Raw genomic sequence first — 27,334 nt, 5'->3', positions numbered from 1 at the left:
TACACCTGGCTTGTTCCACAAAAGTAGAAGTTCTTCAACTAGTGGCCTTAGGTACACATCGATGTCGTTGCCAGGTTGCTTTGGGCCTTGGATGAGCACCGGCATCATAATAAATTTACGCTTCATGCATAACCAGGGAGGAAGGTTGTAGATACATAGAGTAACAGGCCAAGTGCTGTGACTACTACTCTGCTCCCCAAAAGGATTCATACCATCCGTACTTAAAGCAAACCTTAAGTTTCTTGCGTCACTTGCAAACTCGGGGAATTCTCTATCGATTGCTCTCCACTAGGAACCATCAGCAGGGTGTCTCAATATATTGTCTACCTTACGGTCTTCTTTGTGCCATCGCAACAACTTTGCATGGTCTCTATTTCTAAAAAGATGTTTCAAGCGTGGTATTATAGGAGCATACCACATAACCTTGGCAGGGATTTTCTACTTGGGACGTTCGCCCTCAACATCACCAGGGTCATCTCGCCTGATCTTATACCGCGACGCGTGACATACAGGGCATGCATCCAACTTCTCGTACTCCGTGCCACGGTAGAGGATGCAGTCATTAGGGCATGCATGTATCTTCTGGATTTCTAATCCTAAAGGGTAGACTACCTGTTTTGCTTCGTACGTAGTGCTGGGCGATTCGTTATCCTTCGAAAGCATCTTCTTTTGGATTTTTAGCAACTCCGCGAATCCCTTGTCAGATACAACATTCTTTGCCTTCCATTGCAGCAATTCTAATGTGGTACCTAACTTTTTCTGCCCCACATCACAAGTTGGGTATAGCAATTTCTTGTGATCCTCTAGCATGCGGTCGAACTTGATCTTCTCCTTTTCACTTTCGCATTCTCTTTGTGTGTCACGAATGGCCTGACCAAGATCGTCAGCGGGCTCCTCCTCTGCCCCCACCTCTTCTTCAGTGGGTTTCTCCTTTGCCCCCACCTCTTCTTCAGCTTCCCCCATTGCAGTATCATTGAAGGCACCATATTCAGCAAAAATGTCATCATCGCCCCATTGTTCTTCTTCACCTTCTTCCATTAAAACTCCGATTTCTCCGTGCTTCGTCCAACAAATATAGTTTGCCATGAAACCCGACTTGAACAAGTGTGAATGAAGAGTCTTTGAGTTAGCATATTCCATCGTATTCTTACATACGGCACATGGGCAGCACATGAAACCATCGCGTTTGTTTGCCTCGGCCGCACGTAACAAAGAATGCACGCCGTCCATGAACTCTTGTGAGCGACGATCAGCATTGTACATCCAATGCCGACTCATCTGCATTACATGACATAAATACTGTATTAAAACCTAGAACATAATTAGTTAACTATACAATATGCATACCACCACAAAAGCTATAAATTTAAGAAAGCCTCGCTACAATGTAGACAATCCCAACTACCACTATAAACACTAAAGCTAAAATGCACTTCAGCAGAACAAGGATTTCGCGACCAATCTCAACTAAAACAAATAGATCTCCCATTTGTTCAACATCTTTGGGCTTCTTTGGCTGGATCACTGCATCATTAGCCACCATATCTGCCTGTTGTGCAAGATATTTTTGCACGAGTTCAACATATTCTTCCTCCCAGTAGAAGCCTGAACATCCAGTGCCATCCCACTGAAATTAAAACATAAATTAGAACTTTAATCACAACCATCATGAAAATAGGTATAAACTAACCATAGTCATTAAATACGATAAAATAACTCACATTGCGATCCGGACACTTGTAGAAAATGCAACCCTTGTTTGGACCCTCCTTCTTCACTCGGTACTCCATCACAATCTTCGTCTCATCACAACACTTGCCGCATGCAATGAGTGGGAGGCCCGGCCTAAGTCGCTTTGGGAACCCATGAGAGGCCGAGGACCCGGAAGCAGTTGCCATCTACTCTCTATACTCATTTTTTAATACACTATAAATTTCTCATTTTATAATCAAATAAAATTAAAAAAAACTCTAAAATTCTCTATATCTCTAAACAATGAAGTGTGCTATGCATGCTACAAATGAACGGTGAATACTAGTTTTTAATAGCTACTTTAACCTTCCTTAATGTAAATATGCAAACTTTAAGTGATTTTGAGCTCAAATTGCTTACAAATGAAAAAAACCACAATAAAAAACCATATATATATAATTATATATAGCGAACAAAATGAGATAAGACAATGGTGAAACATGAGAGTTTGAAGTTGGTAACCTTTAGAACCGAAGAATCGACGGAGGAATCGAAGAAATCGACGGAGAATCGAAGAAGAATGGATGGAAGAACGAGAACACTGAGCTCTCGGGCGGGCTCGGGGAGGAAGAAGCCGGCCGATATATATAGGGTGGACCTTTAGTCCCGGTTGGTGGATCCGACCGGGACTAAAGGTATGTTTTCAGCCACGGGCCACGCCACCAGCCGGGACAAGAGCTTTACTCCCGGTTGGATCCACCAATCCGGAGTAAAGGTCGACCTTTAGTCCCGGTTGGTGTATCCAACCGGGACTAAAGGTCCCCTGCCACAACGACCTGGCGCAGGAGCCATTGGGCAGGGACATTTAGTCCCGGTTGGATCCACCAACCGGGACTAAAGGTCTCTCTAGTCCCGGGCGCAAAAAATGCCGGGACTAGAGCCTGATTTGGCCCTTGGATCAAAGGTCTGTTCTCTACTAGTGCTAATAATTAATATTCACATGATTGCTATTAGTACAGGTGCTAACTTAGCTTAATCAGGCTATAATTGTAAACCTGCTGCTAATAAACTTAAGTGGAGTATACATATGAACATATATAATCAATGATGCTTTTCCACAAATGAGTCAAGCCAACCCACTACAAAGGCCTTGCATACTCCTGGGTGTCAATTTATTTTTGGTTTATGACAGGTAAGTCTAGTACTCAGGGTTTTATTCTCACTTGTTGCAGATCATGAGATACTTTTTGTTGTGGCGACAAGATGGACTTGTATCCCACTACGGGAGGAGTAGACCATGGGCAAGGTCATCACTTATATCTTTTTCACTTGCTTTTGTGGGATGTTGATCATGAGCTGGCACTATATTAAAAATGTGTGGGTTTAAATTATTTACTTCCGCTATTTACTTATGCACTCCGTCTAATAACTTTATATGCGAACCTTATGTATCATGTGGGCTGTGGCTGCTAAACTATGCGATTCGGGCTATGCGTTGGAAAATTTTGAAATCCTCCAAGATTTCACGGACTACCGGATTTATATGAGCTTAAAGTGCGACTTAAGTTGTTTCGGTAGGTTAAATCGGACTTAAGTTTATATAAATTGGTCGGTTCTGTTACAGCTACCCCTCCTATTTCTAAGAAAAGAAACAGGATCGTACAGAACAGTCCAAACTGTTTGAAAGACACTTTTCTGCATTGGGATCTTGAGTCCAGCATCTTAATAGCACTACTCCATTGTGGACCTTCTGTCCTTTCGTAAGAAGTATTCCCTCCGTCCCAAATTATAGGTCATTCTAAGAATCTTAGAAAGTCAAAACTTCATAAGTTTGACCAAATTTATAGGATAAGATAATAACATTTAGGATGCTAATTAAGTATCATTATATTCTTTATTAACTATATTTTTATAGTATATCTATTTGATGTTATTAATCTTTGTAATTTTCTCTATAATTTTAGTCAAACTTAAGATGCTTTAACTGTCCAAGATTCTTGGAATGACTTACAATTTGGAACGTAGGGAGTAAAAACAATCCGCTTCAACCCAGCAGCAATTATTGCTGGGTGATTTTCTGGATCCATGCTCAAATTATACAAGGCAAGATAGCTTCCAGTGCATGTCCATCATCTTCAAGCATTTTCACCAGTTCCTCCCTTTGTATCAACCACTGCCCTTGTGTATTCCAGGCTTCCAGCACACCACCAGTCACTAGATACAATATCATTTTTTTTGAGCTTATTGCTGCACTTCACTTATTTTCAAAAGAACGTGAGGTCATCATTTGCTCAACTAGCCATGGAATAGTCTGATGGATAGTTATCTCCATATCTATACCACTGACACCATGATCTCCGATAAGGCAGCACTGGATTCTAGCTTAACGAGGCATGCTGCAAGACATCCTCCTTTGACTGAAGGGTGAACTTGACTTGACCAAGATCACAGTTCAATAATATAAGTGTGAGTAATCTCACAGCTGCAGACACAGCCTCACTAACTTATTCGATGACTACACTAGGAGTTTCATGAAAGTTTTCAGAGTCACTTCTGGTCCCTATTAGATAGAGAAAACATCCATACATTTTAGAGATGAAACTTGTATCAATATAACAGCATTTCAAGGTTTCCGGGACGGAAAACTAGCAGAAAATGACAGAAATTTGTGGTATCTCAGAATGCTACTAAATCGTAATAATATTTTGTTGAAGAAAAATCCACCGAAACTGCTTCAGTAGCACCATTCTTGGCTAACACTACACTATACATGCCAAGCATATTTGCATCATAATTTGTGATGTCATGTTACATGTTTACCTATTATATACTCTGTTGACGAACGAGCACACAAGCACCAAAAGGTATCATTGTTTCAAGAGTTTTGCTCCAGTGGTCCTCTTTTACAAAGCTGCACAGATCTTAAAACATCATGATTAATTAAAATTTTTAAATTCATTTTGATTTGGATATGGACTAGGGTGGCCCAGCCCAAGCGCTGCCACTCAGGTCCAAACACTTCTCTTCTATCCGCAGCACACAGAAAGGTCCCAGCTCGGGCTCGGCGGCGGCGCACGGAGGGCTCGATAGCGGCGGCGCACAGAGGGCCGGAGGGACGCTCGGCGAGGCTGAGGCTGGCACCGGCGCCAACACGGAGGCCGGGAGGCGGCGACCTGCGAGTACTGCGACTACTGAGGAACCGAGCGACTAATGACAGCAGATTGTTGGAAATAGTTTTTCAAGAGTTGACACCTGTTGCAAGAGCTGAAGAATCTGGAGATGGTGATGAACTAGATAGTGAGTGTTATATCTGTTAAATAATTAGGTAAATTCCAGAAAACTTTCCAGATTAAAACCAGAGCATAGATTATGACAAGTTGATAAACTAGATTAAGCATATAAAGAAAACTAGCATGGCAGATTAACAAATCACATATACCAGTAAAATAGATCATGATATCGCATAACATGAACATGATAACTAGTGTAAACACAACTAGTACACTAGATAGATTGAATTGCATGAACATCAAGACTACATCACGTGGTTTATACCTGCCGGTTGTAGACGTAGAAGATGATAGTATAGGCGCTGGTGATGATGATGCGAGGTTGAGGTCATCGAAGGTGAGTTCGATATCTTAGTCGTCGAAGGCATGGTCGAGATTGTTGTCATCGATGAGCGGCAGTGGAAAACTTCACTAGAGTTGACGATGAATACGCCGGGACGTAGCGCTGCCTGACTTGGATGGACGACGACTCGTCGTGAAGGTTGGGAGCAGTCACGCAAAGAGCGCTTCCCAAAAACCTTATTCGCCTTCTCCCGGTGCAGGATCGCAAAGACGAGGGTTCCGGAGACCTGCTCGCCAGGTCGTTGGTGCACGCAAGCAATCGGGCTAGAGTAGCTACGGCGGCGCAACAGTGAGAAGAGGAAAAAACTCTAGCTCAATTGGATGATTTTGGCGTGGCCGGTTGTAAGGTCCTAGATGGCTAGAGGGGGGTGAATAGCCTATAAAAAAATTTCTACAAAAGCACTAAGAAAACTTGATTAGTATAACAAACGGCGTAAAGCAAGTTTTGCTTAGCTTATGGTTGAATTGCAAGCCCCCTATCCACAAGTCTAGTAGATTATGATCTCTAGTCCACACAAAAGCTATGTCTCTACTTCTACACTAGTGAGCAAGCTAATCTAAACAACTAGCAAGAGCTACAACTAGAGCTACACAAGATAAGCTAGTGAGAGTAGATACAAGAGAGGAGATGAAGATCTTTATACCGACGGTGAAGAGAAGATGTTGCCAATCATTAAGATGATGAAGAACCAATCACAAGAGGCAACAATTACACAATAAAGACCAATCACCGGGAGACACAAGTAACACAATATTTTTGTTCACCCGGTGTTCACTTGTGCACCGACAAGCTACGTCACCGGTTGTGTCAACCAACACCTAGATGGTTCCCCGGTGTGACCCTCAAGTCACTTGCCCCTCAAGGCATGCCCCGCAAGGCACCGCAAGACACCACTCTCAAGTGAGGTAACTCAATGACACGCGCATTTCAATAGAGTAGCTTTTGGCGCTCCACCGAGGAATGCTCAGGAACCTCTCACAAATCAACCGGAGGTGACCAAGAACAATCACCTTCTCTTGCCAACGCCTCCAATAACCTCCAAGCCGGCTAGGAGCGGTACTCTCCAAGAGTAACAAGAAATCCACCGGCGAAATCACCCACAAGTGCCACTAGATGCCCTCAAGCTATGCAATGCACTTTGGGATCACTCAATCTCACTTTGGATTTGCAACCATGCAAGAGAGATGAGTGGGAGAGGCTTTCTTTAGCTCACAAGGATGTTAGACAAGTCACAATGCCAAGAGAGTTGGCCAAAGCCCGGCCAACACCTATTTATAACACCCCTTGGGCCAAACTAGCCGTTGCCTCAAGTCTGCTTCCCGCAAACCCATCAGACGCGTCCGAGGGTCCAGCGTCAGACGCGTCCGACACGTTCAGTTTCACAGCGCGCCATAAACCAATTTCAAAAGTAGTCGTTGCCACGAGCGTCGGACACGTCCGAGGCATCACCTCCAGACACTGCCCCGACCTTCGGACGCTATTCAGAGAAGACTGCAAACGGCCCGACCTTCGGACGCTTAGCCACAAACCGCCACCCGGTGTCCGACGCGTTCACGCTCGTGCTCAGCCGTCCAACCACTGGCAGCGTCGGACGCTGGAGTCCACACGTCGCGCGTCCGGCGCAAAACCGTCGGACGCGCCGACGCAGCCTCCAGCCGGCCTGCACAGTGCCACAACGCGCCGGACGCTGCCCCCAGCGTCCGACGCCCTCAGCTCTAGCGTCCGACGTGTGTAAAAACTCGATGAACACCCCATCGATGACGCTAACTTCTCCAACATGCTAACCAACAAGTGTACCAACTTGTGCTCCACAATTAGCATGTTTTCACCAACAATTTGCATCCGGCGCAATAGAAAATATGCATCCCATTTTCCCGAAAGCGCCGACACCACCAAGTGTGCATCACCATGTGCTTGTGTGTTAGCATTTTCTCAATCATTTTCCAAAGGTTTTGGTTAGCTCACTAGGCCCTACATGCAATGCATTTCATGATTTCACCTAGTGGCACCCGTGCGTCGAATCACCGATAAGATTTCCCCTCTTAATAGTTCGGCTATCGATCCTAAACCACTCACACCCTCTATGGTGTCTTGAGTGCAAAACAAAATGGCCCTATTACTTTATACCTTTACCTTGAGCCCATTTTGCTTTTCCAAATGATATGATCCACTTCATATTATCACATGACCATCTTGGTCCATCGATCTCGACTTCACTTGCTCTTCACCATTGCGTCGGTCCATCGGCGCCAAGTCTTGCTCAAGCTTCACCGCCATGCGGTCCATCACTTCAAAGCCTCTACTTGCCCTTCACACTTGCAACCGATCCATCGAGCCAAGCCTCATCTTGATCTTCACCCGGATGGTCACATGACTCCATGTCATGTTTCATATGTAATGAATCCATCATTGGCTTGTGACTACCTTTATCTAAATCATCCACTTAGATCAAAAGGTTAGTCCTAGGTTTCATCAATTAGCCAAAATCAAACTAGGGACTTTCACCGGTAGGCTGCTTATATAGTCTGAACAACCGACCTCGTGTCGCGATCATGATCAAAATCAGTTTAGGACTCCAAACTTGTAACAGTTTAGGACTCTGCAACTTGAAGGCCAAGAAAACCAAAAACTAAAACTACAAAAGGAGACCGCGCTCCCACAAGGTGAGGAGCCGGATTTCGGTGGACCATTCACACAGGTGCCACGCGCCCGCGCCCTTCGCCCCGCCCCGCCCCGCCCCGCCCGACGAGGCGAGGTGAGTGAGCGCGCGCGTGTGGCCTTCCCTTTCTCCTCCCCACACTAGACTTGAGGAAGTAGAGAGGACTTCCATATTTAAGTATGGCTACCTTCACTTCAACTAGCAAGGTGGTACTAAAGGTTTCCACATCCCCTCTTGCTTCTCATGAATGGGCCTTTGAGATTTCTTTAGGAATTTTAGAATTTGTTATTGGGCCAAGCCCATCTAAATTCCATCAATCCCCCACCGGATCTCAAATACCCATTTAGAGATTTGCCTATTCTCGCTACTATTTGATATACCAGTATTTCGGTAGAGACTGTGAAGTTGAACTTCCGCCTAGAACCTCAAGCTACACTCATCCAAAACTTGAACAATGGACTATGCCTTGAATTGCAAGTTTTGTGTGAATAAGCTTTACTTAAAGCCAAACTAGTACCTGGCTACTAGTAGCCTTACCCCATGGGTGGAGCATATACGTCGTACTCCCTGGTCTCTTCATGAGCTAACTAGAGACCACCCAAGTCTCATAGACTGCGATGTTTAACAGTCAAACTCATATAGGTATGTTCTTTTAAGAATGCTCTGTAGGATAGCATCTTGCTTGTTAAAGCCAATAGAACATATTAAGGCATTAGCCAACCTACCATACAGTGCCTCAACGCTGTTGAGAGTATTGCATCTTCACTTAGAGAGGGTTATAATTATACTCTCCTCAGTTTACCAATAGCTTGTTCTTCCTAGATCCTTAGTCACGGGATCTCTGATCAAAAAGGTTGGGTTACTACTACTGTAAACTCACATGGGTCTCATACCCATCTCCCTTGATGCAATTTCTATCATATTTTGTGATAGTCCTTTTGTAAAAGGATCTGCCAAGTTTTTGTCTGTTTGGACATAAGCCACAGTTATTACTCTGGAGTTTCTCAACTTCCTGATAGTTTTCAAACGTCTTTTAACGTGTCTTGTTGACTTCGCATTATCCTTAGCACTATTCACTTTAGTGATCACTGTTTGGTTGTCACAGTTCATAAGGATAGCTGGTTCAACCACCGGCAAGTCAGACAAGAGCTCACGCAGCCACTCTACCTCTGCAGATGCTGTATCCAAAGCAGTAAGTTCTGCTTCCATGGTTGATTTAGTCAAAATAGTTTGTTTACAAGACCTCCATGACACTACGCCGCCTCCAAGAGTAAATACATACCCACTAGTGGCGTAGATTTGATCAATATCAGAAATCCAGTTCGCATCACTATATCCCTCTAGCACAGCTGGGTGCCTAGAATAGTGAATTCCAAAACTCATAGTACTTTTAAGATAACGCAAGACCCTTTCAAGTGCATGCCAATGATCATCACCCGGGTTGGACATGTACCTACTCAACTTGCACACAGCAAAAGAGATATTTGGTCTGGTTGCGCTAGCTAAATACATGAGTGAACCAATGATCTGAGAGTATCTCAATTGATCTCTAGCAATTCTCTTATTTTTTCTCAGTATCACACTAGAATCATAAGGTGTTGGAGAAGGCTTGCTATCCATAAAGCCAAATTGGCTCAAAAGCTTCTCAACATAATGAGATTGCAACAAAGTAATCCCACTCTCTTCCTTAATCAGCTTAATGTTTAGAATCACATCAGCTTCTCCTAGATCTTTCATGTTAAAACTCTTTGATAGAAAAGACTTGACTTCATTAATCACATTAATGTTTGTTCCAAAAATCAGAATATCATCAACATATAAACATAATATAATAGACTGTCCCCCACCATGTCGATAATACACACACCTATCAGCCTCATTAACAACAAAGCCCGCACTAGTTAAAGTGGAGTCGAACTTCTCATGCCATTGTTTAGGTGCTTGTTTCAAGCCATACAAAGATTTCAATAACTTACACACTTTCTTCTCTTCACCTTTTACTACAAACCCATCAGGCTAATCCATGTAAATCTCCTCATCTAACTCTCCATTAAGGAAAGTTGTCTTCACGTCCATTTGATGAATGAGAAGACCATATGAGGCAGCCATTGAAAGTAGCACTCGAATAGTGGTCATTCTAGCAACAGGTGAATAAGTATCAAAGAAATCCTCACCTTCTTTCTGTGTATAACCCTTAGCCACAAGCTGAGCCTTGTACTTATCAATAGTACCATCAGGTCTAAGCTTCTTCTTGAACACCCACTTGCAACCAATAGGTTTACAACCAAACGGTAGCTGAGATAACTCCCAAGTTCCATTAGAAAGAATCGAGTCCATCTCACTACGAACAGCTTCTTTCCAATCATCTGCATCAGGAGATGCATATGCCTCTGTAATAGAGGTGGGAGTATCATCCACAAGGTACACAATGAAATCATCACCAAAGGATTTTGCAATCCTTCATCTCTTGTTCCTCACAGGAACTTCATTGTCATCCTCCTCAAGGATTTCTTCAAGTGGTTGTTCAAATGACTCAATAGGATGCTTGATAGGTATAGTAAAATCAGGAGCTAATTCAGTAGAAAATTTAGCATTGCTATGCATTTCTTTCTTAGGAAATATGTTCTAAAAAAGTAGCATCACGAGATTCAAAGATTGTATCAACATGCATATCAGGAACTTCAGATTTTACTACTAAAAATCTATAGGCAATGCTATGATGAGCATATCCTAGGAAAACACAATCCACAGTCTTCAGTCCAAGCTTACACTTCTTAGAAATTGGAACATTGACTTTCGCCAAACATCCCCACGTGCGCAAGTATGAGAGTGATGGTTTCCTTCCAACCCATTGCTCATATGGAGTTGTCTCTTTATTTCTGTTTGGAATTCTATTCAGAACATGACTCACAGTCAATAAAGCTTCCCCCCACCATGCCTTAGATAGACCAGCAGTGTCTAACATGGCGTTCACCAAGTCAGTCAACGTGCGGTTTTTCCTCTCGTCAATCCCATTTGATTCGGGAGAATAAGGAGGTGTCCTCTCATGAATAATACTATGTTCCACACAAAAATCATCAAATGATGTAGGAAAATATTCACCACCATGATCTGACCTTAGACGTTTGATTTTCCTCTTTAGTTGATTTTCAACTTCAACCTTATAGATTTTAAAGTAGTCTAACGCTTCATCTTTAGTTTTCAGTAAGTAAACATAGCAAAATCTAGTCGCATCATCAATTAAAGTCATAAAATACCTTTTTCCACCTTTTATCAACACACCATTCATCTCACAAAGATCAGAATGTATGAGTTCTAGAGGTGCCAAGTGTCTCTCCTCCGCTGCCTTGTGAGGCTTTTGAGGTTGCTTAGATTGCACACAACTATGGCACTTAGAACCTTTGGCAATAGTGATATCTGGAAATAAGCTCAAGCTAGATAATCGTGACATCAAACCAAAGTTCACATGACATAAACGAGAATGCCAAACACTAGAACTATTATTAACTGTGCCACAAATATGATTCACTGACTTATTACAAAAATCTGCCAAAGATAGGTGGAACAAGCCTCCGCAATCATAGCCTTTACCAATAAATTGTCCATGCTTAGACATAACTACTTTATTGGACTCTAACACTACCTTAAACCCATCTCGTAAGAGAAGGGAGACACTAACAAGATTCTTGCGAATAGTAGAGACATGTTGCACGTTCTTCAGCTGCACAATCTTCCCCGAAGTAAACTTTAGATCTACCGTGCCAACACCACGAACAGAAGCATGTGACCCGTTCCCCATCAGGATGGAAGAACCTTGGAGTCCCTGATAAGAAGAAAACAAAGAGATATTAGCACATACATGAATATTAGCACCTGTATCAACCCACCAACTTGGTGATTGAAACACTGATAGTACAATAGGAGAATTACCATACCTGTCATCAGATTTGCTAGAAGTCACGAGGTTGACCTTCTTCACTTTCTTGTCCGCTCGCTCCATACAGTCTTTAGCAAAATGACCAAGCTCTCCACAAGTGAAGCAAGGCATCTCCGCTTTGTCTTTCTTCTTCTTCTTGAAGGCAGTAGTTGATTTGGCATTGAAAGGCTTAGACTTTCCTTTGTACTTGCCATGGTTTCTCTGGACAAAGTGGGCAGTAGCTCTATCCTCGTTCCCCTTCTCAGTGTTATCTTTAGCCCGAGCCTTCTCTTCAACATCAAGAGATGCTAACAGATTTTTAATTGTTATTTTCTGTCTCTTGTGTTTAAGGCTTGTGGCGAAGTTCCTCCATGAAGAAGGCAACTTTGCAATAATGCACCCCGCCACAAATTCATCGGGTATAACACACTTAAGGAGTTCAAGTTCCTTAGCCAAGCGCTGCACCTCATGAACTTGCTCGACTATAGATTTGTTTGCAACCATCTTATAGTCATGAAAACTCTCCATGATGTATAGCTTCTTGCCTGCATCTGAAGCACCATAGGTAGCATTCAGATAATCCCACAGAACCTTTGCGTCTCTCATGTGCATTGTGGCATCATATATATGATCTGCCACCACATTACGCATAGATCCGACAAAGATTGCTTTGGCTTCCTAGAATATTCTCTTTTCCTCATCAGAGATATTTTCCTCGGGCAAGCCATCTTTGACCCAGAAACCTTTCATGACAGTAAGCCAATATGTGATCTTTATAGACCACCTCTTAAAGTGCTCACCAGAAAACTTTTCCGGCTTCAACGCGTCAACGAAATTAGCCATAGGTAATTCTGGAAACCTATAATAAGGTTTTTGGATTGTTAAATAATTAGGCAAATTCTAGAAAACTTTCCAGATTAAAACCAGAGCATAGATTATGACAAGTTGATAAACTAGATTAAGCATATAAAGAAAACTAGCATGGCATATTAACAAATCACATATACCAGTAAAACAGATCATGATATCGCATAACATGAACATGATAACTAGTGTAAACACAACTAGTACACTAGATAGATTGAATTGCATGAACATCAAGATTAGATCACGTGGTTTATACCTGCCGATTGTAGACGTAGAAGATGATAGTATAGGCGCTGGTGATGATGATGCGAGGTTGAGGTCGTCGAAGGCGAGTTCGATATCGTAGTCATCGAAGGCGTGGTCGAGATTGTTGTCGTCGATGAGCGGCGGTGGAAGACTTCGCTGGAGTTGACGACGAATATGCCGGAACGTAGCGCCGCCTGACTTGGATGGATGACGATCCGTCGTGAAGGTTGGGAGCAGTCGCGCAAAGAGCGCTTCCCAAAAACTTTATTCGCCTTCTCCCGGTGCAGGATCTCAAAGACGAGGGTTCCGGAGTCCTGCTCGCCCGGTCGCTGGTGCACGCAAGCAATCGGGCTGGAGTAGCTACGGCGGCGCAACAGCGAGAAGAGGGAAAAACTCTAGCTCAATTGGATGATTTTGGCGTGGCCGGTAGGTTGCTTATATAGTCCGAACAACCGACCTTGTGTCGCGATCACGATCAAAATCAGTTTAGGACTCTAAACTTGTAACAGTTTAGGACTCTGCAACTTGAAGACCAAGAAAACCAAAAACTAAAACTGCAAAAGAAAACCATGCTCCCGCAAGGTGAGGAGCCGAATTTCGGTGGACCATTCACGCAGGTGCCGCGCACTCGCACCCGCCACCCGGTGAGGTGAGGCAAGTGCGCACGTGTGGGTTTCCCTTTCTCCTCCCCACACTAGACTTAAGAAAGTAGAGATGACTTACATATTTAAGTATGACTACCTTCACTTCAACTAGCAAGGTGGTACTAAAGGTTTCCACATCCCCTCTTACTTCTCATGAATGGACCTTTGAGATTTCTTTAGAAATTTCAGAATTTGTTATTGGGCCAAGCCCATCTAAATTCCATCAATATCATGGTGTGACTTCATTGAGCAAAGACATTTAATCTGGCTTCCCATTACACGAAACGCGCATACTGAATATTCCAGCTAGCAATACAACTCGTTGCTGTGACCATTAGACCTCGCTATATTTTTATGTCTTTCTTTTTGATATTTGACGATCCATTGATCCATGAAAATAACAGACAACAACTTTCATCAAGGGAAGCCGAGCTTTGTGTAGTCCAGAACAGATTCCAGCCGCTCATATATGCAGTCTGCACATGAGAAGGAAGCCATGAGTGTCGCTTGGAGCAGACAGGTGACGCCCGCCCTCCTGTCTGCCGTCGCAGATGCCGCGTACGTCCGCATCTGCCGCCGCCGGCACCGTCCGCCCGGTACGCCGCTGTTTGCCATAGCCATCCCCGTCCGCCGCCGTGCGCCCAGCCGCACTACGAGACCAGCGCCACAGCGAGTGATGCGAGGCGAGGAAGGCACCTCGAGTCCTCGATCGCTGGCGCCGCCGTCGTTTGCCGTACACCTCGAGTTCCCGCTCGTAGGAGAAATGAAGCTGCCTTGACGGGTGATTGTAAATCTTTTTTTTATTTTTTGAGAATGGGTGATTCTAAATCTGGGCTGGTGGGGAAGGGCTGGATTCTACAGATAGGGCCGGTTCCAGTCCAGATCCAAATCAAATTAATTTTAATTAATTATTCTAATGCTTTAAGATCCGTGCAATTTTTTGAAAAAGGACCATCAAAACAATTTATGCACGGTCGCACAGATGACCGTGATATAGGTCGGAGTGATTGATAGAATTGACTGAAAGATGTTACTAAAATTATGGTGGTGAAAGTGAAGCATAGAACTATGGAACAGGATATATATTTCCATTAGGGTAGCAATGATGTAGCTACCCCAAATGGCAAATTCAGATCTCGATTAATGTTTTAAAAAATGATGTGCAAAGCATAAAATGAGCCTAACCGGTGCTCATGGGGGCAGGAGAAAATAAAAGAAAGGGTCGATTACAGACCCTAATTTTACAGGAATCGATCAGCTTCAGGAGCGCCCCGATCAAATTCGCAGCTCTAGTGAACAAGGAAGCTTGCTTCGATTCTAGTGAAACTAGAGTCACATTTCTATGCTAATTGATGCTCCGTTAACACGCATGCAACAACAAACAATTGGTTCCAAAATGTGTCCTTTTTTTTTTGGTAACGGCTTGCAAACTTCAATTGTTAAGTCTTATTCTTTGATTCGCTTGAAATACATTGGCATAACCTATCGAACAAAAAAGTACTGTCCATAGATTGCATGCCTGACAACAACATTCTTGGCAGTTGGAACCGCTGACTGGTAGCATGCATGCATTCTTCAAAGAGCACGGGACATTAGTACAAAACATCCGCTTCCTAACCATGCTCTCGTTCTTGATACTTAAAAGAGCACACCTAAAGCTCCAGAGAGTCTATGCATGCTTATCTCTACTGTTACTTACAGGGATACAAAAAAACCGATCCCCATGAACATGATATACTAAAAACAGAGACCTACTCTACCCAGATCTTCCACACGGTGTAAAATGTATAAGACGGCGCAAGTATCATATTCACAAACTTACAACACACTAAACCTGCAGGTTCCACATCCACATCATTCCAAATGTCCAGCTAGTTCATCTGATTGCTCCTTGGCTCTGCACTCCATGCCCTCCTCAATCTCTGACTGAACTTTCTTCTGCCTCCTGAGGCGCATGGAGGTCTGCTTGATGCGCCCTTTACCTGGATCGGTTACTGAAAGTAGACAGGACATAACATAGGACAAAAGCTCCTCCCTATGTGAGAATGTGAAATCCAAATGAGCATACTCAAACTCATTATATGAAACCTCCACCCCAGACTTCCTCATCAGCTTGTAGTGCTTCTTTACCATGGATGGTGAGATAACTCTGTCCCTCTGCCCAGCGACTAAGTCCACGGGAATGTCAATAAGACCATAATGAGCTCCCAAGTCCAATGGTTCCGGCGTTCCATACGCTTCAATATTTGCTGCCGGGCTGCCATAGTCATACATTTGGAACTTCTTTGCCCTCTTTATCTGGGCAAGGTGAAGTGCAACATGAAATGACACACCAGGCATGTCATCCATGTTGTAGTGGGGCAAACCAAGCACTCCCACCCAATTTGAGCTGTCACCGCCAACGACATAGCCCATAAGAGTCTGGACAAGTCCACCCAAAGCTGGATAATTGTGGAAATCCCTAGCTAATTTGTTTAGAAGCATCCTAAAGAACCGAGTTGGTATGTAAAGTCCAGGAATTAGTGGTGCAAGTACTGGACCAACAAACAAGATGAGCTTCTCTACCATACTGAATACCACATTGGAATCCTCATGAAAACCTGCAGGAGATAGCAAGACAAGTCTCGACAACCTGTGGGGCTTTTGTGCAATCCTTGAAGTAACCACATACATCAACATAACTGCACCACCCAGGCTGTGACATACAGCACAAAGCTTGTAGGGTTGCTCTTCTATACTGTCTTTCTGTGAAGCCTGCATTTCCAAATTTTTTAACTTATCATTTTGATCTCCTGTCCCCTCACCTGATTGAGGGTAACTTTTGCCAAGTTCTGAAGTTTTGATCTTGTGAATTTCCTCAATAATTGCTGGCATATCTTTGGTTCCATGCTCATTAACAGAATATTTCCAGTATCTGGCAAAGGAATGGTGAACACATATAAGCAATTACAGTGAACAAAGTAACTTGATTCACATGTTAGATGCATTTCCCGTTCGTGATAAACCAAACATACACAGGAGCTTAACTTACTTGTAGGAGGAAATACTTTTATCTATATGTTCCCTTGAGACCAAGCCACGAAGATTTCCAAGAAAAACATCATAACCTACATTAAAAAAGGAACTATGAGCAGTTAATTCACATCGCTAAAAGTACATTACATCCAGTTTCTGTTACTGACCTTGATCATAAGCAGCAAATGCTGGTGAGCCAACAACACCATTTGACACCCAGCTGAAAAGATATATAACAAGATAACAAATGAGGGCTAAACTATACCAAAAAATATACGGTACACATAAGATGAACTGCTTTCAACTAAAGTCAAGCTTAACCATTTTTAACTCAAAGTTTCCCCAATGACCCCAAATTAACTGTATTAACTTTATCATTTCAGCAGCCCATCAGTACTTGGACTCTATTTTCAATATAGCATAAAAAATCAAATATAAACAGTGCTTTCAGCATTAAATGCTCTAATTATCCATGGGAAAACACTGACAGGCAAGCACAGTTATAAACAGAATTTTTTAGAACGCTAATCATAATGTCCATGTTTAACTTCAAGGAGCTCTTGTCAACCAAAGACATGCATATCAAGGAAGTAAAGAAACAGTTAGTTAAATGCATAACTGGTTAGGGACAATTGCTCAGCATTCCAAACCAGAAAAAAAGAACTCTATTGACTAAAAGCAACAATTACACAAAGAAAACAGCATCGCCTGCTCAGTGCTCACAGATCAGAAGTTCACCAGGTGATAGTGGCCAGAGATTTTTAGACAAAGGCAACAATGTCATACACAGGTAGACAATTACACAACACTCTTGATCAATCAATGTGCTGATCTCAACAAAAATATCTACTGCACTGCATTTGGCTATTTACTAATCAGTACCCACAAACAAAGAAACAACTATAATAGCTAAGCTTAGTATTATAGATGATCTTGCCATTTGTTAGAGGTCCTGCATTGTCTGTCCATACAGTCAAACAACTCAAGACAACTTTATTTTTTGAAACAGTTGTGTTTAGGCCACAAAGCTGCTATCAAAGGATATCACAAAAAATCAGAAATACATAAAACAGAGGCAAATGTCGTAAACTTGTGTGGAATGTCAATAACATTGCCAATAGAGTAATTTGGTCATCACTCACCCCATAGACGAGTCCAATATTCCATGTTGCAACAAGACAACCTTCCGTGAATCACGCCTAAAAAGGTAATGCATCAAGTTTTAGTCCATAAATACCAGGAAATAAAATTACACAAGAAAGTCACTATTTTCACCTTGGAATTCTCTCCAGTAACAAGACATATCCATCTGAAGTAACAACCTTTATAGCCTCAAAAGGATACCTGAAAGAACCACACAGAAAAAAAATCAATACGTGATGAAAATAACGACATACTCAATAACAAATAAGGTTTGACTAAAGAAACTTCTGAGTTCTTTATAATCAGGCTGATATATCTATTATCTACAAGCATTTCACAGCAAAATACCCATAGTAGTATCAGAAGCCACATACATGTCTATGATACTAAAGCTATTTATAACCCAAACCTTGGCTCTAAACATAGCATAAATAAAAGGAACAGAGTTTCTCACCCAAGCTCAGTAATAACATCTTCACATGTCCGGGAATCTGTGTTCAGAGAATGACGATACACAGTCTTCCTCTCCGTTGGAACAGGATTATCACTGCCAACATTAGCTGTCGGTACATCAACAACAGAACTAGTATCATGACCACTTCCATGAATCCAATACAACAGGTTCTGCCACACTTCTGAAGGAGAAAGAATATAATGTGCTGCTTTGTGAACGATGTCAAAGACTGATTCGATGAAAATTTCAATTGCCAGATGAAGATCCTATGCAAAAAGAAGCAGGTCGATGAATACTAGATATGCGCATGAAAATTTGAACAAGAAAGGTTCAAATTATCCTAACTTGTCACAGAAAGTAGATAAACAGATGAAAGGAATTAAATTCTCAATTACTACCTCAAAAACTCCACGCCTCCTATCAGTTGTGCGTTGGAGAAACTGGTCCCTTATATGAAATGATTTCTTGGCAAGATCAGTTTTTGAGAGATGACGAGATTCTGCACCTTTAGCAGTTGACCTTACCATCCAAAATTTAATGGCATTGAACAAGATGAATATTAAAGAAAGAAAGAATCTCAATGGCCATAGTATCCAAGAAACTGCATATCTGATATGTCTCCTCAGTCGACGATCACGTCTACCAAAGCTGCTTGCATGCGATAACCGTGAACTTTGGGACAATGGAGATGGAGGGCAGACAAACTCTTCATGCTCATCATCCCCAGTGACAGAGTCAGCAATTGATTCAGCATCAGAATCAACAGAAAGTTCATGGATGAACTCATTAAACGAAGATACCCCACTAAATTCAAAAGAAGGAATGAAGTTATCAGAACAGAGTAAAACTATGTTACCTAAGAAAACAAAGCATATACTAGTTAGGTTATCCAGAACTAAATAATAATAGTAATAATAATAATAAATAATAAAAAAAGGGAAACATAAATATACAGGGCGATGGGATATTTCACCAGGATAAAATATTTCATGTAAATTCACATGCAAATGGAAACAAACTGGACCACATCATTTACCATGTACTCAATATTGATATAGAGTCTATCCAAATTTCTGCAAGCAAACAATAGTTCTCAATGGGAGGAAGTAGCTCGTATAGAATTAGAATATGCTACGAAGTAACAGGTCAAATATGCTACGAAGTAACAAGTCATGTGGATTCAATGCATATAAAGAAATTAGGCTTAGGGAATCAATACTCGCTATTTATCTGCTTGGTTTTAAGTATTGAATGTTCCTCAATGCTACAAACACATCATATCCATAAATTTCTACCTTAATGGAAGTCATGTGAATAAAGTTACACTACCTTTCCATCCAACGAGGAAGACGCGGCCCACGGAGGGCTGGCCTAAGTTCCCAGCCACTTATGCCTTCTAAAATTTTGCCTTTTCCAGGTAACAGTGTCAATAGGAGCGCTGACATTCCATTTATGAACCTTGCAATGTTCAGTGACTCATATGTGAATGTCTTCACAGATCTGTCAATAGAAGTGTGAAAAGTCAATTAGCAATATCTACAGAAGGTCTAAGACAAGATCAACTAACTTGTATTTTTCTGTTTCTGGTCGAAAAACGATTACAGATAAAAAAATCAAGAATTTCTAAAGTTAATGTTTCAGTCTCCCATGGAGCACGTGTCAAATGCGAATCAGTGGTTTAAAGTAGAACTCTGCCGCAGAACTGGAACCAATTATTTCAAAAGCCTCATGCTCCAATGAAACACATGCATCAAATGAATGGAAATAAAAGTTCCTCCACGATTCCACAACAACAAAATTCTGGGTTACAAGCATTGTTGTGTACACAGAAGGTAAAATAAGTATTTGATATGTCAAAGTCAGATGTTTATGGTCCACAAGCCCATAAAATGCCAAAGATAATCCCATCTGACAGTTTATAAACAGCTTTGAAAAGGATATTCTAAGCCAATGTAATTAGGGATCCACTTTTGTAAATATCAAATATGCTAATCATTCAATAACCTGCCTGGTATCTTGTATAAAGGTCCAATCATTCACCCTAGAACTGAGTACTGCAAATCCAGTGGTCTACATCAGATGGGATTGTTTCCATGGTAGCAGGTATCGTTAACATGTTTCAGAACCACAAATGAATTCATTAGTATATGCCTAATAAGTTCACAAACTGCTACTGTTTGCCCAAATAAATTTTTGCACTCATGAAGCAGCAAACAAAGCATTAGTTCATAAGAAATCTTCTGTCTAATTTTGTGAAATATTCTATAAAATCTGCAATTTCTTACAATACATTTGTCCAGATCAAATTCTCAGGCTACAAGAATCTTTCAAACTATGCTTTTTGCTCATCAAACTAAATCTTTCTGAGCATGGCCACTGCTATGATCGAAAAATCGCTAACAATCCATACATAATAGATAATAGTTACTGCAACCATTTGAAATAGGATTTATTAGAAGAACAATAACATAGAGCTTGTTTTTTCTAACAGGTCTATTCAACAATGTAATGAATCTACTATTGTAATGTCAGAAAGTAAAAAACAATTTTCCTGGACTCTAGGCCTGTATTTATAGTTCGATTGGACAATGTTGTGGCTTTGAACGGACAAAAAAAAAGAAACAATGGAAGTGAGAACCATGCCATGGTTCCCACTCCCCTCAACCTCAAGCATCCTTTGTTAAAAGATCTGCAGCAATCAGTTCCATAATTTGGGCATACGAATAAAAACTAGTCGTGCATATACAAAAGCGTGCTAAGGTAATCACTGCCGAGTCCAACGTCCTACGAAAACTACAGCAGGACATATCAACCCAACTTAATCCCAAGCTAGCAACGAACAGCTCGTGGCCCGAATCCCTTCATCAATCAACGTAACCCTGAAACCACACCACAACCATCTCCTACCGCACGCACCAAACACTCTCAACTCGGTGATTCCCCGCGCCCTGACGACCCATTCCCAGGAAAAACCGCATACAGACATACTGAAATCGCCGCGGGGGTACGAGGAGAGGCTGCTTACTCCTTGGTGACGGCGATGACGTTGTCGACGAACTCCTGCAGCATTGCTGACCACGGATTGGCGCGCCGAGCTGCGGATTAGGTTGCCTCCACCCTCCGGCTCCTTCTGGAACCACGCAGGCGGCAGGCCCGGGGTGGGAAGAGGCGACGCGAGCGAGGCAACGAATCCGGAGGGCGGAACAAAGGAAGAGGATTGGGGAAAGAAAGGAAAATCGGAGTCGGGCTGTTGGGCCCCTATTTTAGTTTTTCGCGTCAATTAATTCTTTGAGGAACACAATTAATCGACCCGTTCGGGAATTATCTGGTCCACATGTATCAGTCGCGCGACGAGGGGTGAGAGGTGCTGTCCACAAATGACATGTGGGCCATGCGGGGTAACGTTGGTCCACTGACAGGCTATGCTCCCGGGATGGGTTAGCGAGTTATCGGTCGGTCGTGTTGCGTGGCGTGACAGGATGAACCGTTTATCCGCGGAGACCTTTTCGACCATTTGCTAACGGCACGGCGACCGGACGAGGGACTAAGCCCTTTGGGAATTTGGATTTTGGAGCTACCGCAGCATATTTGTTTTTATTTGGTAAATAGTATTTAAATATGGACTAATTAGGTTTAAAATGTTCGTCTCGTAATTTTCTACCAAACTGTGTAATTAGTTTTTCTTTTCATCTACATTTAATGTTTCATGCACGGGCCGCAAACATTTGATGTGACAGATACTGTAGTAATTTTTTAGAAGTTAGGGTGGAACTAAACAATGGCTAAACACTGAATGTGGGGTCGAACTGGAGGCTGGCCTAATGTCAGTGTCAGAAGGTGCAAATTCTATGATCAGGCTTGGGGGGGGGGTCATCTCGTGCGTGGCGACTGGCGGGCGTGGAACGATGCGGCAAGGGCGACGTGGCTCTGGCGGTGGCAACGTGAACATACGCAAACGCATGATGGCGAGAATTTTTTTTTATTTTTAGCACTTTTTAAAAACTATTTATGGATCTGATACGATAAATATTTTATTTTCAAATTTAACACATTCGGTCACGCTATGTGTCACGGCGCGGCCAAACCATACTGTCGCGTCATGTATGGCGACGCGGCTAAACTGCTATGCAAATAAAGCGAGAGATTTCCAGCTAAAATAAGAAAAGAGAGGAGGAGCATGCATCTAAAATAGGAGAGAGAAAGTTTTAAAAAAAATATGAGAGAAAGAGAGCAGTCAAACATGCATCGTGCTCCACGCCTAGGAGAGAGGAAGAGCAGTCAAGCATACGCTGGCGTTCGTGCTCCACGCCCAGCTTTGTGCACGCCGGGACCGTTGCGCTCCTAGCCATGCCTGCAAGCTACGTACTATACGTTTATCAATAGATGGAGATTAACCGCACTAAGGGCTTATTTGGCATGGCTTCTCCCGAGGGGCTCCTCCGGAGGAGCCACAAATTATGGCTCCTCCAAAACGGCTCCGGCTCCTCTGTTTTTTACTGAAAAACGGCTCCACCAAGAAAACGTTTGGCAGAGCTCCTCTGGAGGAGCTGGAGCCGGAACCGGAGAGGAGCCCTGCCAAACAAGCCCTAAACGTAGAGGTAGTACAGGTATTATTATACAATACAGTATGTCTCTTGTATTTTTCCAAGTTCAGAACGTGCTTGACTTTTGCACCACTTGTTTGACCGTTCATCTTAATTAAATTTTTTATACAAATAATAAAATAGATAAATTATTATAAAAACATCTCTAATAATAAAATAAATCATAACAAAATAAATAATATTTATTAAAAAATTTTAAATAAAACAAATGGTTAAATATGAAGTGTAAAAGTTAAAAACATCTTTTTATTTATGGGACTGAGAAAGTACGTATGTATGGGTACATGATTTGGGCCTTGTTTAGTTGCTTGCAAAATTGCTAGTTTTTTCACTCTCTCTCCATCACATCAATCTTTAATCCCTTGTATGGAGCATTAAATATAGGTAAAAAAATAACTAATTGCACAGTTTATCTATAAATCACGAGACGAATCTTTTGAGCCTAGTTAATCTATAATTGAACACTAATTACTAAATACAAACAAAAGTGCTACAGTTAAAAAAAATTATAACTTTCCATCATCAAAGGCCATGTTTAGATTCACCTAAAATTCCAAGTTTTTTTACTCTCTCTCTATCACATCAATTTTTGGACCCATACATAGAACAGTAAATATAGATAAAAAAATAACTAATTATACAGTTTAGTTGTAAATCATGAGACGAATTTTTTAAACCTAATTAGCCTATAATTAAACAATATTTACTAAATACAAACGAAAATGCTACGGTGATTTTCGACCTCACTTTTTACAATCTAAACCAGACCTAAACAAGGCGGCCTCGATAAAATTGATCATATGGTCCTGCAATAGATGTGACACTACCTGCAGCAGCCGTGCGCAGCAGCACCTGCACACCTACAGCCTTCTCTCTCGCTTCTCTCTCACACATGCAAGCACGCACACATACACATGCTACAGGCTAGTACTCTACCCCTCTCTTCTCTCACATGCACCGTCACATCAATCTTTAGCTGATTAAATATAGGTAAAAAAATAATTAATTGTACAGTTTATCTATAAATCACGAGACGAATCTTTTAAGCCTAGTTAATTTATGATTGGACATTAATTGTCAAATAGTGAACGAAAATGCTATAATTAAAAAAAAATTCTAACTTTCCACAGTCTAAATAAGGCCCTGTTTAGTTTCCTCCATTTTCCAGAATCCAGATTTCCAAATTTTTTACAATCCCAAATCCAGAATTAAGGAATTCCCATGCACCTGTTTAGTTGCACCCAAAATCAAAAAAATCCCAAATCACATATTGCCTCATCCCCATGCAGAAGCATGCATGCTGCTTCTTCTTCCAGCCATCGACGTTGCTGCTTCTTCCATGCAAGCCACAGGCCATCGTTTTGACACGCAAGCATGCATGCAAGCCACAGTCAACAGTTCACAATGTTGACATGGAAGCCACAGTCAACAGTTCACAATTTTGACATGCAAGCCACAGTTCACAAAGCCATCCTTCACAAACACAGTTTAACAGTTCACAAAGCACATTTCACAAACACAGTTTACATGTACTAAATTGTTCATAAACCAGTTCACAGTTTTACACAAACCAGTTCACAGTTCACATGTTTTACACAGTTCACAAACACAGTTAACAGCGATTACAAAGAACGATTATATAGACCAACAGCGATCGATTCACGAAACGCATTCATCACTTCTGCATCTTCCCTTGACGGTGCCGGAGTAGTTCGTGGCTGAGAGTATGACGCTTCAGGTGGGACGTAATTCTCATCACGATCACAAAGTGCAAAGTCCCTATCCACTAATCCACTAGCTCTAATGAAGTTATGTAGTGCCATGCAAGCAACAATTATTTTAGTCTGGAAATGTGGAGGATAAGCAGGGATCCCTAGCAGAATCCTCCATTTCATTTTCAGTACTCCAAAACACCTCTCTATCACATTCCTAAGCGATGAATGTGTGAAGTTGAAGATTTCATTTTTACCTTCGGGCTCCGGACCGTCACGGTACTCTGGAAGATGATATTTGGTTCCCTTGAACGGTGCAAGGTATCCCGGACGGTTTGGGTACCCGGAGTCCACTAGGTAAAACTTTTCTGCACAATTATGAACTGCGGTTAGCTTCCATTAACTCAAATAGGAAACAAAACTACCTCAACTACAACAATGTGTACCTAATGGTGGATGTGGAAACTTATTGCTCCATTTGTCCATAGCATCATTGAATACTCTCATGTCATGTACAGAACCAGGCCATCCAGCAAGCACAAATGTAAACCTCATGTCAAAATCACAGCAAGCCATGACGTTCTGGGTTGTAATGTTCTTGCGGCACATGTGTTGAACCATCAAATCCTTGTCTACGATTACTGGGACGTGAGTGCCATCTATTGCTCCAATACAATTGTTAAAAAGGGAGAGAATCTAGGATTCTGCAATCTAGGATGCATATCACTGAAACTTGAGTCCCTTGGGCAGATGATTTCTGCAGCTAGCTTGCAAACATATTTCAACACTTTCATGAAGTTGTTATGAATTGTACCTAGTGACCTCTCAAATCTATCATCAGCCTGCCTAACTGACTGTGGTGCTCCAACCATCCACAAGAACATTCCTAATGCTTCAATAGAGGAACACTTATTAGTGGATTTTAGGCCATAAGACTCTAGCTTTTCATGGAGTCTGTAGAACAAAGTTGGGGTCATCCTAAACATTTTGTAGCAGCTCTCTCTGTTTGATAGCTTTCTCTCTACCCACTTTATCCCAGGTACCAATGGTATTCTGTACTCTGATCTAGATAGATATTTTTCAGTATGCAGAGCAAAAAGAAGCATACCACTAGTTAAATGAGAACCTTCATCATCCACAAGCATGCTGGTTACTTCACATCACTTGAATCAGAGCTGCTGGAACTACTTGAACTGCTGGAGCTACTTGACTTGCTTGAGCTGCTCACATCCATTGTTGTTTCAAGTATCTGACAAATTGGATACATGAAATAGTTAGTAGTGACACCATTCAAAATTACTTAAGCAGCTCAGAATAAATAGTGAGTATTAAATCTGCAAGTATTCAATAAATAGTGAGTACTGACATCACATACATGACTTAGTTCACATAGTACTGACAGCATAGAATAACTTTGAATCACACACATCACTTAGTTCGCACACATACATGACTTATTTCAAATGACACACACATCACATAGTTCAAATGACACACACATGACTCTGGATGATAGACATTGACACACAGGACTAGTTGTTGACACTGGCATAGTATTCAATGAACCCCTTCCTTGCATCTGGATCAGTCTTCTTGAAGAAAGTCATAGTCTTCTTGTCCTTGCAGATCTGCAGGACAGTGTACCACAGCCTTATATTATTTGGTTGAACACCACAGTCCCTTGCCATCTGCTGCACAATTTCAACTTCATCTTCCTCTTCCTTTCTCTTTTCTTCCCTGCATCTTTTCTTCATGGTTGCCTTCATTTCAGCCTTCCTTTCCTGCAGTTCAACGTGTCTTTCCATCATCTTGTTCCTGTCTTCACCAATCCTAGTTTGCTCACTGATAACCTTGTCCATTAGCTTGATAGCTTGGCTTTTGGACTTGGACTTCTTGTTGGGACTAGAGGCACAAGTACTAGCAGTACTGGCCCTCTTGTTGCTATTACTGCTGACTGGGGTCTGAACATTTAGTGATGGCTCCTCCTCCTCCTCAAATTCTTCATTTGCACTAGGAACATAAGCTGTGGAACCATCAACTGCTACACCTTCAAACATTTGCTCCAACTGGGGCATGTAATGTGGCCATCCATGTTTTAGCTTCTTCCAATCAGCCTTACCCTGCAGCACTTGGTAGTGTGAGAAGATTGGAGCATCATGGATAGTGTAGTAAGAACAAAGAAGATTGGAGCATAACCTTAGTCTTTGACTCCCACCACTCATCATCTGCAATGACAGTCCCATCAGAGTTACGGCCTAGTCCTGTGTCAGTCTTCAGTTGCTTTATAAATTGCCACATAGCCTTGAGCTGCCTGTACCTAAACATTATCTGTTCTCTATCGTGCACTTTGCCAGTAGCATTAGTGTACTGCCTAATGACCTCCCTCATTCCTGCCTTGGTCATTGTACCTTTCGTGCAGTTACCAATGCCAATCTGGTTACACCAGATCATACAGAGCTTCTCTGTATTGTCCTCACTCCAATCAGCCCTACTTTTAATAGTCTAAAACACACAAGAAAAATTGAGCTAAGAATCATGCTGAAGAATGTAATGGTAGAATCATCAAATAGTTCTCACAAGCAAATAGTAATGGTAGAATCAGCAAATAGTAGTGCACAATCAAAAATTGACCATTCAGTTAAAACATGATGCAAATACTACATAAGCAGCAGCACACTGGAGTAGGTTACCTACTTAGACTGAATTAGTTCTTTATTTAACACTGGAGTGTTGGCATACATGGTGTGCT

The 27,334-nt window shown here is 41.9% G+C and overlaps 3 protein-coding genes across 4 annotated transcripts; all 3 read right to left on the bottom strand.

The window, feature by feature from the left end:
* Positions 1–15,090: 15,090 nt before the first annotated feature.
* Positions 15,091–21,526, bottom strand: LOC136551054 (uncharacterized). 2 transcript variants are annotated; one of them, XM_066542647.1, is made up of 9 exons: positions 21,295–21,526; positions 19,599–19,769; positions 18,668–19,073; positions 18,270–18,535; positions 17,948–18,016; positions 17,815–17,871; positions 16,840–16,892; positions 16,689–16,764; positions 15,091–16,571 (listed from the first exon to the last, which is right to left on the bottom strand). In XM_066542647.1, exons 1-9 carry the CDS (start codon positions 21,336–21,338, stop codon positions 15,512–15,514), a joined length of 2,202 nt encoding a protein of 733 aa, XP_066398744.1. In that variant the 5' UTR covers positions 21,339–21,526; the 3' UTR covers positions 15,091–15,511. The 2 variants fall into 2 exon arrangements, with proteins under 2 accessions (XP_066398744.1, XP_066398745.1); XM_066542648.1 differs by lacking the exon at positions 21,295–21,526 and adding an exon at positions 20,278–20,682.
* Positions 21,527–24,495: 2,969 nt separating this feature from the next.
* LOC136548146 (uncharacterized) lies at positions 24,496–25,161 on the bottom strand. Its single transcript, XM_066539768.1, has 3 exons — positions 25,032–25,161; positions 24,843–24,953; positions 24,496–24,746 (listed from the first exon to the last, which is right to left on the bottom strand). The coding sequence occupies exons 1-3, from the start codon at positions 25,159–25,161 to the stop codon at positions 24,496–24,498; spliced, it is 492 nt and encodes a 163-aa protein (XP_066395865.1).
* Positions 25,162–26,117: 956 nt separating this feature from the next.
* On the bottom strand, positions 26,118–26,988 carry LOC136548145 (uncharacterized). The gene is made up of 2 exons (XM_066539767.1): positions 26,782–26,988; positions 26,118–26,705 (listed from the first exon to the last, which is right to left on the bottom strand). Exons 1-2 carry the CDS (start codon positions 26,986–26,988, stop codon positions 26,118–26,120), a joined length of 795 nt encoding a protein of 264 aa, XP_066395864.1.
* Between the last annotated feature and the right edge of the window lie 346 nt (positions 26,989–27,334).

This window comes from Miscanthus floridulus, chromosome 4 (assembly GCF_019320115.1).
Source record: "Miscanthus floridulus cultivar M001 chromosome 4, ASM1932011v1, whole genome shotgun sequence".
Taxonomy (NCBI): domain Eukaryota; kingdom Viridiplantae; phylum Streptophyta; class Magnoliopsida; order Poales; family Poaceae; genus Miscanthus; species Miscanthus floridulus.
Note: the sequence above shows the minus strand (reverse complement) of the source record. Positions and strands in the feature narration are given on the sequence as shown.